We start from the raw sequence: 13,131 nt of genomic DNA on the forward strand, positions 1-13,131 counted from the left end.
TCTTTAAAACTGCCGAGCTTGGCCCCCTGCTCTGTGGCTGACTGCTGCTCCAGCCCTGCCCAAAAAGATGACACAGAGGTCCCAAAAAGTCACCAACTCTGTCACAGAATCAGATCCTTAACCATAGGTGATGAGGTGTTTTTGTCTTGTTTTCCTATGGGAGTTCATTCAAGAGCATAGTGATTGTCTGGGTTCAGCTACCTAGCATTATTGAGGCATTTGGCACACTGAATGAGGTATACCACCTATTGTGATGGGCATGTGTAAGATCCATTGACCTTGAAAGGTTTCAGAGTAACAGCCGTGTTAGTCTGTATTTGCAAAAAGAAAAGGACTTGTGGCACCTTAGAGACTAACCAATTTATCTGAGCATAAGCTTTTGTGAGCTACAGCTCACTTCATTGGATGCAGTGAAACCTTGAAAGCTTTGTTGAACATTGTAGCAGTGCAGATGTCTGCAGATTTTGCATCTGTACTTCTGGCAGGGTCTGGTGCTACTTTGTGTCCCGGTCAGTGGGGAGCTTGCTTTGGATAAGTTTGAAAGGAGAGGGTGGGGGGGGAATATCTGAAGGCCAGAAGTGGTGGGTTCAGAAAAGATTTTTCAGAATGTTTAAAGGCCACATCATCTTGAATGGTCCCTTCTGGGTGCTTTAGGCTAATCTGTCTGTTCCACCTTGCATTTTGCTGCACCAGTGGGAGTATGTTTCCCAGAAGAGCTTGGTGTGGCTCAAAAGCTTATCATCAGAAGGTGGTCTAATAAAAGACATTACGTTATTCACTGTCTTTAAGATCCTGAGACCAACGTGGCTACAACTTCACCCCACACACACAGCAGACAGTTCTGCACACTTAACTAAGGACTTGGCTACAAGGAAAGCTGCAGCCATTTCAATTTTAAACTGGTGCAGCTTTTTGTACAGAAGAGTCCTAAAGCCTGTACGTCAGGATTAAATAGCTATACAAGGCTAGCAGCCAATCCATGAATTGTATACAGCATGAAAGGGATGTACCTCTTGACAACCATGGCAGAAACAAACCGTTCAGGTTGGACCACACAGTGCTACATTACTGGATCCACACCACCTTTGCCGTACAGAGTTCTTGCTACCATGAATTACAGGCCAGGTTTGATTAGCTTTTCTAAGTGAGCCATTGAACTGTGCATTCTTGTACTTGAAGTTAAAAGATTAACATTTGTTCTAGTCCTGTAACTACCGATTTGTCCAGTCTTCAAGTACTTTCCTGATGGAGAGGCCTGATAACCATGAGGCCCAAGCAGACCTGTCATGCAATAATTACGCAGATTTCTCTACCAGTGCCAGTCTTTTTCCATGGCCCATTCTGTACAAGCAGTTATGATTGGGGACATCTCTCCCCCAGGAATCAGAGCAGGATGATGCTACTTGCCTTAAGACACTCTAGGCCAGCAGCTCTGAATCATTAATGAAGGGGAGCTAGAAGGTTTCCTTTTTGCTGGACTATGCCTGGAATGAAGTGAAACTGAACAAGAATCCAGCTGAATACTCATCACCATATCAAATTTATTATTCCAGTGGCACTAATACATTTGTTGATGTTCATGATGACAATCACACTGCACAAGATCTTCCTGCCTTTGAGTTTCTGCCCAACTAGACGTCCCCTTACACATCCCCCTCCCCTAGACAAAAAAAAGCACACACTAGAGGCCATTAACTCAAGCAAACCCTCTTCTTACCACACTGTTTTGCTTGGTTTGCAAGCTGTTGGGTATTATATTTTCCCCCTTTGAAGAGTCAGGTGCCCTCTTACCCCCACCATGCCCCTTTTGCCCAATCCCTGCAGAGAGGAAAGCATCTTTCCCCATGTGTCAAATAAATATGGAACCAGGCAACTTGAGTTGCATCAAGTGGAAATGTTTTTAAGTTACAATGGCACCAAGTGGGGCCCCAATGAGTCATGTGCAACACAGAAACCTATAAGGCTGAATATCAATGTGGTTTTTCTGAAAGTCTCAAAATTGCTATGAAACTGATTAAGTATAATGCAAAGAGATGGTCACTGCAGTCTACAGTTGCCTGCTGCATTTGATGTTATGCTAGTTAGTTTATTCAGAGTCCAACGACAGTGATTTTAAACTGGTGTTGGGGGTAGCTTTTACAATTTGTCCAGGAAGTTGTCTAGTGCCGGGATGCCTTCCTTCAGCCCTTTGCGTTTGCGGGTCTCAGCAACGACCTGGCAAGGACGGCTAGTGTTGTCAAAGGGGTCCCCAGGCAGGATCTGCCAGTGGTCGAACACACACTGGGGAAAAGCCTGGCCACCTGTGTTGGATCTCAAGTCAGCTGTAAAACCTATGGAGGAAAAAGTCCATTGGGATAAGAGTTGAGAGAAGCACACATCTGAGTATGAGGTTCTGTTCCTATCTCAGTCACCAAGAGCAAAACCAAATACTTAAATACCATGCACTCTAATTTCTCTTAAGTCCCAAGAAACCCCTGTTGTATTCCAATCACTTGAGGGAGGAGAGAGAGTTCAGGATCAAAAGAAGAAGAGGTTAAGGGAAGAATGTAACTATTAGGCCCATGCACCATGACCCTGTGAAGGAAGTAATCAGCTGGGAGGACCTCTCTCTAAACATTCTAAAGGTCAGTGCAAGCTCCATGGAGCTCTAACAGAAGTTCTTAGGCTTGTAGAAGGAATCAGATGGAGCAAGAACAATGTGAAGGTCACTTACCAAAAGACTCGTTGACGGGCAGGTAGGCCTTAACAACAAACATGGGAGTGCCTGCCACCTGGGACTCCTCAAAGACATGGCCACGCTTCCTGTTCAGGACACCATAGATACCGCCAACTACTTGTTCTGGACACTGGTACACAAAGTTTGTATTACAGGCATTGCTTTCCATCTTAAGCTTAAAAAGTCAGTCCTTTAATTGTAGAGCTGTTTGCAGCTTGAAGAACTGCAAATGTTAGATCTAAAGCTAAGCAAAGTGTAAGTACCTGGATCTCTACAAGGTAGATGGGCTCCATAAGCCGTGGCTGAGCAGTGAGCACACAGGCATACAGGCACCTCCTGGCAGTGGGGATGATCTGCCCACCGCCACGGTGAATGGCATCAGCGTGCAGGGTCACGTCATGCACATCAAAGCGGACTCCACGCATGTTCTCCTCACACAGAGCTCCCTGAAAGAGCAAAACCCAGATATCAGCCACCAGCGGAGATTCCCCGGGCCCTTCACTAGGTGCCACCTTTTGTTGGACAGGTCCCAAACACAGGACAGTGCCAACCAAGTCCTGCAGAGCTTTGCAAACTGTTCTCTAGCAGGGGCATGCTAGGTGACAACTGTATTAACAGCAGTGAGCTAGAAACAGATGCCACCACTCCGGCTCAGAGTCAGTGTCTCATACTGGGCAGACATTTGCCTATGGAACATTCTGTACATCCAAATGCCAAAGCAAGATACTCCCAAGAGTTACTGGTGGCCTGGCATATCAGAACCCTTGTTAAATGGAGAGAGAGTCTCCTCTATTTTATGGGATAAATGAAAGGCAATTTTAGCAGCTGCATCAAGATATGCCAGTCAATGCTAGTGCACCATATTGCAGTCCTCCCACAGGCAACTGCCCTACTGGTGTTCCACCTAGGATGGGGGTGGGGGGAGGAGGAGGAGAGAAAGAAGGGGAGGCAGGAAGGAACAGGAATGTGTTATCACCTACCTCCTTAGTAGCCCACTGGAAGCCAGCCACAACACTGTCCTTGATTTCATTCAGGTACTGCACTCCCTTGGTGATATCTGTCAGGATGTTGGGGCCAGTGCCATCTGGACCAAAGCACCAAATTTTACGGGCCTCAGTGACATCCCACTCGTACTTCTCAGCTAGGTAGCGTGCACGCTGCTTCAGCTCCTGACGGGAAGAGACGTCGCCTTTGTCGATATCCTCAGCCAATCCATCTGGGAAAGGTCGGGCCTTCATGTACAGCCTATTGTGCTTGTTGGGGGACTTGGAAAGGCACAGCACGTTGGATTCCTCACTGACTGTCTCACGATAAGACACGACAGGGTCAGATTTCTGCAGACAACCAGTCACCAGTTAGTTCCAGAGGATTTGGAAAAGTAATACTGTCACTGAACTGAGCTATGAAGCCTATTTTACACCCACAAACCACATAAGAGGCCTTTGAAGTGTAAGACTGGATGTCCTGCTAATCTGTGCTTGATACAATCAGCATTAATATGCCAGAAACACAAGACAACTGTTACTACTCTGAAGTGTTTGCTGCACTAGACATCAGCTACCCTTTGTAGGAGACTTACTCCGTACACAACATTTTAGGCATCCATCCCCATTTTATCGACTTGTATATACACCTAATGAAAGTAGAATTAGGAGAAGTCAGTGGCTCAGCTGGGTTAGAAACTCCCGACTCTCAGCTATGGTCAGTCCATGTGCTGGAGATAAGGTATTCCACACCTTGCTGCAGCCTCATGATCTGCTACCTACAGAGCTACTATGTGTTTTCCCACTATGAAAACAGCTTCAGTAGTTGTACCTGTTCCCAGTAATCCAGGAGTTCGCAGACTGACTAGATCTGCAGCCATTTCACCCACTCAGCCTTCAGTTGAGTTCTTCTGAGCTTAGTTTAAGACGGAAGATGTGACAGATTTACCTTAATTGGAATACATGCATGGTCCTCTTCCAGATCCTTCAGGCAGATCTCCAAATGCAGCTCTCCTGCACCAGCAATAATGTGCTCTCCAGACTCTTCAATGATGCACTGAAAGAGACCAGTCATGCAATGGGGGGGGTGGGGAGGGAGGAGGAGAGAGAGAGAAAAGACTCCTTACTAGAACTCCATTAAAGCATCAGTGTGTACTGGTCTATATTGTTAAAGGTCACTTGAGATGTTGGATCTTTACACATACAGCTTGCAGTTGATCCCAACCCAGGGGCAGTCAATAGGCAGACCATGGGCCAAATCCAATGGATGGGTACTTTTGAATGTACTGCAAATTTGTTATTTTTTTATTTTCTCTAGAGCGGGGGGGGGGGGGGGGGGCGCAAACTACAGCCCACAGGCCAGATCTGGCTCTCAAGCTCCCACTGGGGAGCGGGGTTTGCGGCTTGCCCTGCTCTGGTGCTGCGGCCAGGTTGGGGGCTCATCCATGTGGCTCCTGGAAGCAGTGGCATGACCCACCCCTCCTACACATGGGGACAGCCAGGGGTTTCCACTCTGCACACTGCCCCAAGCACTGCCCCCGCAGCTCCCATTGGCTGTGGTTCCCAGCCAATGGGAGCTGCAAGGACAGTGCCTGTGGACAGGGCAGCCTGGCTGCGTAGGAGCCAGAGAAGGAAGATGCTGCTGCTTCCAGGAGCTGCTTCAGGTAAGCGCTGCTCAGAGCCTGTGCATGAGCCTCCCCCTGTGCCCCAACACTGATCCCCCTCCCACCATCTGAACCCCTCAGTCCCAGCCCAGAGCATCCTCCTGCACCCTAAACTCATCCCCAGCCCCACCCACCCCAATTTTGGCAGCATTCATGGCCTGCCATACAATTTCTATTCCCAGATGTGGCCTTTGGGCCAAAAAATTTGCCCACCCCTGCTCTAGAGTCTGGGCCTTGACCAAAAATAAATGGATCTACATCCCTGTCCCATGCTTTCATGGCATGCTACAGGTTTCATCCAAAGGAAGGCTTTCACTTGGATGAGTTTTGGAAGCTCTGCGCCAGTACTCCCTCAAATATTGCAGCTCGGGGCGATGAGAACACATGGTTCCTCTATGGTACTGGGCTGCATCATTACATGTGCAATTTGTGGACAAGACTGACAGATATCCTAGATCCCCAGGCAACTGCTATTGAAGAGTTGCCTCACAGGTCCCTTACCTGCACCATAGGGTCAGACTTGGCCAAACGCTTCAGTCCTTCTACTAGCTTGGGCAGGTCAGCTGGGTTCTTTGCTTCAACAGCCACACGCACCACAGGGCTAACGCTGAACTTCATCACTCTCATGTTGTGAGCATGCTCAAAGGTGGTGATTGTTCCGGTCTTGACCAGGTACTGGTCAACACCGACCAGCCCAACGATATTACCACAAGGCACGTCCTCAATGGGTTCAACGTAGCGGCCCATCATAAGAATGGTCCTGGGTTAAGAAAAACTTGAGTCAATCTGGATGGTTCCTTAGAAAGGATTTCTGTGGTGGGAAAGGGAGAGTGGATCCCAGCCTAGAAGTGACAAGTTTGCATAGGAAAGCTAAAGGCATGGTCTCTGGACTGACTAGACAAGCAAACATCAGGAAGCTACTAAAACTGTCACTCCAAGTGCTGGGACTGTAGAAGTAAATATGGAACCTGCATCGTAAAAAAAAAAAAAAAAAAAAAATATATATGAGGCATTAAATCTCAACATGGGATCAATCCATATCAGCCCTGCCTTTACTGACCTTTGGATTGGTTTCAGGTAGAGATCTTCCTTCTTGCCAGGAGTGTAGTTTGGTCCCATGATTCTGACTTTCAAGCCAGTAGAGACGAGACCAGAAAAGACACGTCCGAAAGCATAGAAACGCCCTTTGTCTGAGGTTGGCACCATTTTAGAGATGTACATCATCAGGGGCCCTTTGGGGTCACAGTTCTTAATACCTGGGAAAGAAGAAGCCATCAATGCTGACCTTTGGTCCTTTCTTCCACTACCAGAGCTCTTCATTTTGGAGCAAAGTAATCAACTCTAAGACAGAATGCAGCAGTTTGACACTGGCCTGCTGGCTACCATCCAGGTAGTTGGCTAGCCCAACTGGCAAGGAAAAGCCATGTGCCAAGAGATCACTGTAATTAATATAGACTGAGCCTTTAGTATACACTCTGGCTACTATCCAGGTACTTAGCTAGCCCAGCTATCCACAGGAAAGCTGCTCACTAATAAGCTGGTCTGATCCACATTAGAAAGGCTGCAGGTGTGGTAATTACAAGAACTTCAGCCCAGCTGTATACTTGTTGAAAAGCAAACAAGCAGCTCTGGGCATTTTACAGCCTTAATGCAGTTATGCTCCTGCACACTACAAGTGCTTCATACCCATGGCAGCTTCGTCATCAGGGGGGCCCTCGTACAGCAGCTCACAGCGGTATTTCTGAGCTGTGACAGGGGAAGGCAGGTGGATGGTGATCATCTGCAGCAGAGCTTCTCCAGCAGGCAGCCAGCGCCTCATCACAGCCTGAAAAAGCAGATTGGAGGCATGAGACTCAGGCAAACCCATCTGTGCTCATACTACTGCCCCCACTCGTTAGTTTATCATCCAAGTTGTGCAGACAGGTGATCTCCCAACAGGCCAGTGTTGAAAGAGTAGCTTAGCAACCTACTCTGATACAGGCAAAGCTAACTGCAAGGGTCTTCCCAAGGCAATGCCCAGTCAGTTCTTACCTTCAGTAGGGGTTTGCCCTCCTTGTCTTTATCCTCACTGTCAAGTTTGATATCTAGTTTCTCAATCAGTTTAGCAGTCTCCTCTTTCTTGAAGTTCATGATTGCATCAAAGACCTAGAGCAAGAGTTCCAAGTTAGGGGAGAAAGCATCAAGCGACCCAGTTCACAGAGAAAGCAGCTCACACTCATTCTCCAGGGAGAGCCAGTAAATGGCAGTTGAACTGTCTTATTAACAGCAACCCTTGTATCTGCCAATTAGTAGGTCAGCTGATTAGACAAGAAGCTGTTTATAAACCTTCATGTATCTGGAGAGCACTAACTCTCCCAACTTCCCTTACTGCACAGGTCAGCTGTGCTTGTCAGATATTTAAAATTTCTTCAAACAAAAGTCAGGTCAAAGTGAAGAAATTTTGCCATCATCATGCACAGACCACTGCCAGTTAAGAGGAGACTGAGTACCATGGTAGTTACCTTGAAGATGGGGTCTAGGATCAGCTGGCAGAAAGTCCTGGGCAGTTTCTTTCCATCAGGGTTGGTAGCAGATTTGCTGAACTTGCCGGAAGCAGGATCAAAATATCTAGAAAAATCAAATCAGAGGGCACTGTGGTGCAGTTTCTCCATCTTGTTTAATTAAGACTGCTTATTCTGCTGGCCTTTCAGGATGGAGGGAAGGATTTATCAAGTCAAAGACCTGTTTTGAGATGAGCTTACATCTACTTCCCGAGATTTGATGCACTTTCAGTCACTTGCTTCCAAAGCAAAATGGAGATACATCTGCCTGTATGGTGTATTCCTGTTCCTATCCCCTAATATTTGTCTGCTTGTATCTAGATTAAAGTCCCTCCCATGAACGATTTGCGAAGCAGTCGTCACAATAAGCCATCTACCCTAATTAGGATTCCTTCCTTTGGGTGCTACCATACTTTTGCTTCCTCACTCCCAGCCCAGGAGAGTTCAAGTCTTCCCCCTTTCTGGAGATCTACAGCTGTGTTATATGGGTACTCCCTACCACTGCCTGATCTGAGTTTAGAGACCACCTCTGTGCTCTGCCAACTCTTGTTATGGAGGTCACTGCTCCAGGGAGCAGTTTCAAGGTGTAGCCCAGGTAATACTCGATAGGGCAAGACCAGGCTCAAATCAGCAGCACTAGAGCCAGGAGCTCCAGTCACTTACCTGTCTCCCCACAGCTTCTTCATCATGTCCTCTACCTTCTTGGCACGCTCAGCAGCACTCAGTTGCCCATCACCCTTTGCGGCAAACTTCGCAACATACATCTCAGCAAACTGTTTCAGAGTGAAAGCCCAGCCGTGCAAACCAGAACCAAAGCCAACAGTACCTAGCACAGGATCAATCTGAAAGAGGTCAGACGAGTGGCGCTCAGGTGAAGTTTGTATTGACCCCCCCCCCCCCTCCAACTGTAGCAGCTCCACTGATAAGCAAATCCTGCCTTCCATAGTGCTGCAACCGTTAACTAATCACCACCTCAATTTCAGCTTTAGTACTGAGAATCGGATAGCAAAAAACACTAGTTAACTGAATGTCTTCAGGCCTTCACCAGCTACCTGCACTGATTAGTGATCCAGAGATGTTGCATGACTAGACGTATGCCTATGCTGAGTGATTTGATTAGGGTACCTTCCCAGTGGATGAATAGCAGGCAACCCAGCTCCACTACACACTTCCGAGTATGGTTTCATTAAGCAAAGGGAAGGTGAAGTGCTTTGGGTGCAAGAGGTAGACTTGGCCAAACAAAAGCTACTGGCTATTAACTGGTTGCAAGGCCTCATGACTGACTGCTGAGAAGAATACTTGAGACCCAGATTGGAAGGGGCTCCTAGCAAATTGATAAAAAATTTGCTACATGAATGCATACTAGTCCATTCAAAGGGGATGCAATTCCTATAATTGTTTATGGATCCATGGTATCACCCTCCAAGGCATAGTTGAGGAACCAGAGTGCCTAGAAGAACGTTCTACTCTAAAGAGGAGAGTCCACCTATACCAGCATAGGTAGAAGAAGCATGAGATACAAGACCTGATCAAGTGGAAGAGGGTAGCTGGTGAGGGTTTCAGTTTGACCAGGAATTTGAGGGGTGGTTTGACACTAAGTAGGTCAGATAGCAGTACAATTAAACCTGTAATTCAGTGCATCCAAACCGAAGCATGACTATCATAAGTCAATTGTATTTCAAGCCAACGACCCATACTGTATTATAGTAAACATTCTTCTGGGTCAACAATGCCCGTTTACAATGGAAGTAACCGCCAGAGGAACACAAGACAACTGGTCCTTGCTTCAAAGGAAAAGGACGCCTTTCAAAACACCCGAGGGAAAGCTTTGGGCAGCTGTTCACTTGGAACACATTCCCTTGGTTCTTCTCCTTACCATGATGTTTCCCATGGGGCCACTCTCTCCTTCCCCATAGGTGGAAATGATGACGTTGACATTCTCTACAATACGCTGGAAGGTCTGGTACAGCTCCTCGGGCTCCAACTGAAGCTCCAGCAGAGCTCGGTCCATCTTGTTCATCATCAGGACAGGCTTGATCCTCTCAGCAATGGCCTGTCGCAGCACAGTTTCCGTCTGCACACACACACCTGGAGGGGGCAGAACCGTGGCGATTACTACTGCAGGACTAGCCTGCTGTTTCTATACAACATGCATCTACATGTGGCTACCAGTTCTCACCAGAGACACAGTCCACGACAACCAGGGCACCATCAGTGACACGGAGAGCAGCTGTGACTTCAGAAGAGAAGTCTACGTGTCCAGGAGAGTCAATCAAGTTGATCAGGAAACCAGAACCATCCTTGCTCTGCTTGATAAAGGCCAAGTCATTTTCAGACAGCTCGTAGAACAGAGAGATCGCTCTGAAAAATAAAGATACGTAAGAGAAGTGCTACATGAGAATGCTCATCTTTAAGGCATTCTATTTTTGTCTATGCATTTGTAGCACATTTAGCTCAGGCAGCTCTTCGGCATACTCCAGATAAAAGTTGGAGACCATTAAGTTGCTGGCTAAAGAAATGCAACAACCAACCACTCCAGGGATTCCAGTTAGTACTCCATCTAACTACGTTAACAGGGAACGTTTTAACCTAGAAGTTTTAATTTACTGTTTTGACTACCAAGACAGAGGTACTAATTGATGCACCATGTACAAGCCAATATTCAGTACTCCTACCACATTTAAACACTCACAATGCCCTAGGTTTCAGGGAAGTAAACCTCTGGTGGCAACCAAAGCACTTCATTAAGCAGTTGTTTCTTCTTCCCCCCCCAGCTTAGTATCAGAAACAGAACTAGAACCCAGGAGTTCTTGGGTCCCAGTCCTGTAATCAGACCATGTCTCAAGGAAGAGAAGCAGCTGAACACCAGGATGCTTGAAGGGAAGGAACTTACGTTGACTTGATAGTGATGCACCTTTCCTGCTCATCTTTTCTCGTGTCGGTGAAACGGGTCTCACCAGCACGGGCAGAAGCAATGATACCAGCTTTGCACACCAGGGAGTCAGTCAAGGTGGATTTGCCATGGTCTACATGGGCAATCACAGACATGTTTCGGATATTGGCCTTTTTGTCCATAATGGCCCGAATCTGGTCTACTGTGAAGTTCACCTTGAAGAGAAGGTTATATGATCAGGAGCAAGTTCTTCCAAGAATCCAAACATAGCAGTGCCACGCTGAAATAGATCGCTCGGCAGACATTACAGGGCAACTCAGAGACAGCAGAGTTTTCCAGTGTGCTCTCATCTAGCTGAATGTCCCAACCAGTGGCTTTTACTAATTGCCTTGGGGGAGACAATATCCCTGGAAGCCTAATAGGCTCTTAGGGTCATTAAGTTCCCCTGTATCCCAGTCTTAAGATCACCGTCACTCCTGTTCCTATACCACTCAGAGAGAACCTTCCGCATCAGCTCACTCTTTCGCCACCCAAGCATCCAAGCTAGGATTTTACTCCAGACTGCAGAGTTACATAAAATCGCTACTACCTCTCTGCAGGAAACATTCCCCCGCCCTCCCACCAGGCTGCAGTACCTCCCTTTGGCCAGAGAGGAGAGACCAGAAACATCATCCTGGCACTTGCCTTCCCCCACCCCGCCACATCACTCCTAGCCGCACGGCAGCTTCAGGGCTCCACCAAACCAACCCCTCTGACAGGAGAGCCGGGCTGGGGTGAGCCGGTCTCTCTAGGGCAGAGGCCAACCAGCCTCGCTGGGCCTACCGCTGCAGACTCGGACCCGCTCACGCCTACCACCGCCACTCAGCACAGCACGGAGGCTGGGGAGAGTTAGCAGGCCACAGAGCCTCTTACCCCCTCCCCAATGGCGCAGCCATACGCTGCAGAGGGGGAAGGTCTCTGATCTCCCCCCCCCCGCCCCAAGGGGGAGGCTAGCAGACCCCTCCGAGCAACTGCCCCAAGGCGAGAGGCGACCAGAACTCCCCTGGGGAAGGGGCCTCCTTGAACGGGGGGTCCCCCCATAGGCCACTCCAACAGAGGCCCGGGGCAGATCTCCCCTAGAGAAGAGACATCCCACCCCACCCCATTGCCCCACTTCCCATTAGGGAGCACAGCCCTGGTTGGCACAAGCCACACCCAGGAAAGGGAAGGACACCCTCCTCCCCCCGCCCGGCTCCGGGCCCCACAGTTCCCAGGAGTGTTGGGGGGGGGAAGGAGGAGGAGGGAGTATTTAGGGGTCTAGCCGCCCCACCCCCACTTCCCAGGCCGCCCCACCCCCACTTCCCAGGCCGCCCCACCCCCACTTCCCAGGCCGCCCCGTCGATCGATACCGGCCAGGGGGCGGCCATAACCAGCGGCCCGCCTGGGTCCGGGCCCCCCGCGTCCCCCCAGCCGCCCTCGGGGCGCGGATGGCTCACCATGGTTGCGGATGGCGGCGGATTTTCCGGGAGTGGAGGAAAGGAGGGGACCGGTAATGGCGGCGGCTGCGGCCCTGTCTCGCTGGCGGGGACAGAGCGGGCGGAAGAGAAAGCTGACGTCAACGACCAGCCCTCTTATAGGCCGGAGCCGGCGTAGAGGCGGGGATAGCGGGCTGCCCAAGGCGCATGCGTCAGAGCCTCTCTATTTCCCCCATGCCCTTTAGGACTCTCTATGGTCCGAAGGGCCTTTAACTCTGTAAGAAGGGACATGCTGTAACCACGTGGCTGTACATAGGGGGAGCCCCAGTCGCCAGTCCACTCATGTATCCCACAGGGCAAAGCCCTGGAACTACTACAAACGCTACATAGGCGGAGACTTGGGCTGTTTAATCTTTAACACAAGTTATATAATTCCACTGATGATTCAAAGCAATACAACAGGGAATAACCAGCTCTCCACTTTTAAAATTAAAGTAAACGAAAAATAAAACGTGGGGAAGATTTAGGAAGGATGGTATTAGATATTGTGGGTTTGATGCATATACATAAGTAACGCATTTCATATTTGCAAGCTCTTTGGGGAACTGGGAGTCCCTTAATACTTGTCCCTAAAGTATCCTACTCTGTGGGTGAAATCAACTTCATTTTTAGTGCAGGGTGGTATGCAGAGTTGTGATCTGAGTCACACTCACAACCTAGGGCTAAGGTGCAAAGCTGGAACACAGATCCTCTGCAGTTGACCCTCTAGTTATGGGTCACAGATATATGATCCCTCAAAGGGCCCTGCCTGGTGTTCGACTGAAATCAGTGGGATTCCAGCAAGGCATGAGGATCTGTCCACTCAAATCCCTTTTCAGGAC

General features: G+C 48.7%; 1 protein-coding gene and 1 non-coding gene across 2 annotated transcripts; both read right to left on the bottom strand.

The window, feature by feature from the left end:
- Positions 1-1,511: 1,511 nt before the first annotated feature.
- Positions 1,512-12,406, bottom strand: EEF2 (eukaryotic translation elongation factor 2). Its single transcript, XM_073324197.2, has 15 exons — positions 12,272-12,406; positions 10,797-11,011; positions 10,083-10,264; positions 9,780-9,991; positions 8,567-8,745; positions 7,865-7,970; positions 7,395-7,508; positions 7,050-7,188; positions 6,424-6,619; positions 5,865-6,123; positions 4,649-4,756; positions 3,697-4,050; positions 2,980-3,162; positions 2,714-2,846; positions 1,512-2,330 (listed from the first exon to the last, which is right to left on the bottom strand). The coding sequence occupies exons 1-15, from the start codon at positions 12,272-12,274 to the stop codon at positions 2,137-2,139; spliced, it is 2,577 nt and encodes an 858-aa protein (XP_073180298.1). The 5' UTR covers positions 12,275-12,406; the 3' UTR covers positions 1,512-2,136.
- Positions 7,751-7,817, bottom strand: LOC140903427 (small nucleolar RNA SNORD37). Its single transcript, XR_012156245.1, has one exon. It is a non-coding gene; the product is annotated as a small nucleolar RNA SNORD37 (small nucleolar RNA).
- Positions 12,407-13,131: the final 725 nt, after the last annotated feature.

Source organism: Lepidochelys kempii, chromosome 25 (genome assembly GCF_965140285.1).
Source record: "Lepidochelys kempii isolate rLepKem1 chromosome 25, rLepKem1.hap1, whole genome shotgun sequence".
Classification (NCBI taxonomy): Eukaryota; Metazoa; Chordata; order Testudines; family Cheloniidae; genus Lepidochelys; species Lepidochelys kempii.

What these genes read in the sequence shown, in the direction of transcription:
- EEF2 (XM_073324197.2), bottom strand. An exon ending in TGTCGTGGACTGTGTCTCTG is followed by an intron (nt 9,992 to 10,082) that starts GTGAGAACTGGT and finishes TGCCCCCTCCAG; the next exon opens with GTGTGTGTGTGCAGACGGAA. An exon ending in GCCCCATGGGAAACATCATG is followed by an intron (nt 8,746 to 9,779) that starts GTAAGGAGAAGA and finishes GACCTCTTTCAG; the next exon opens with ATTGATCCTGTGCTAGGTAC.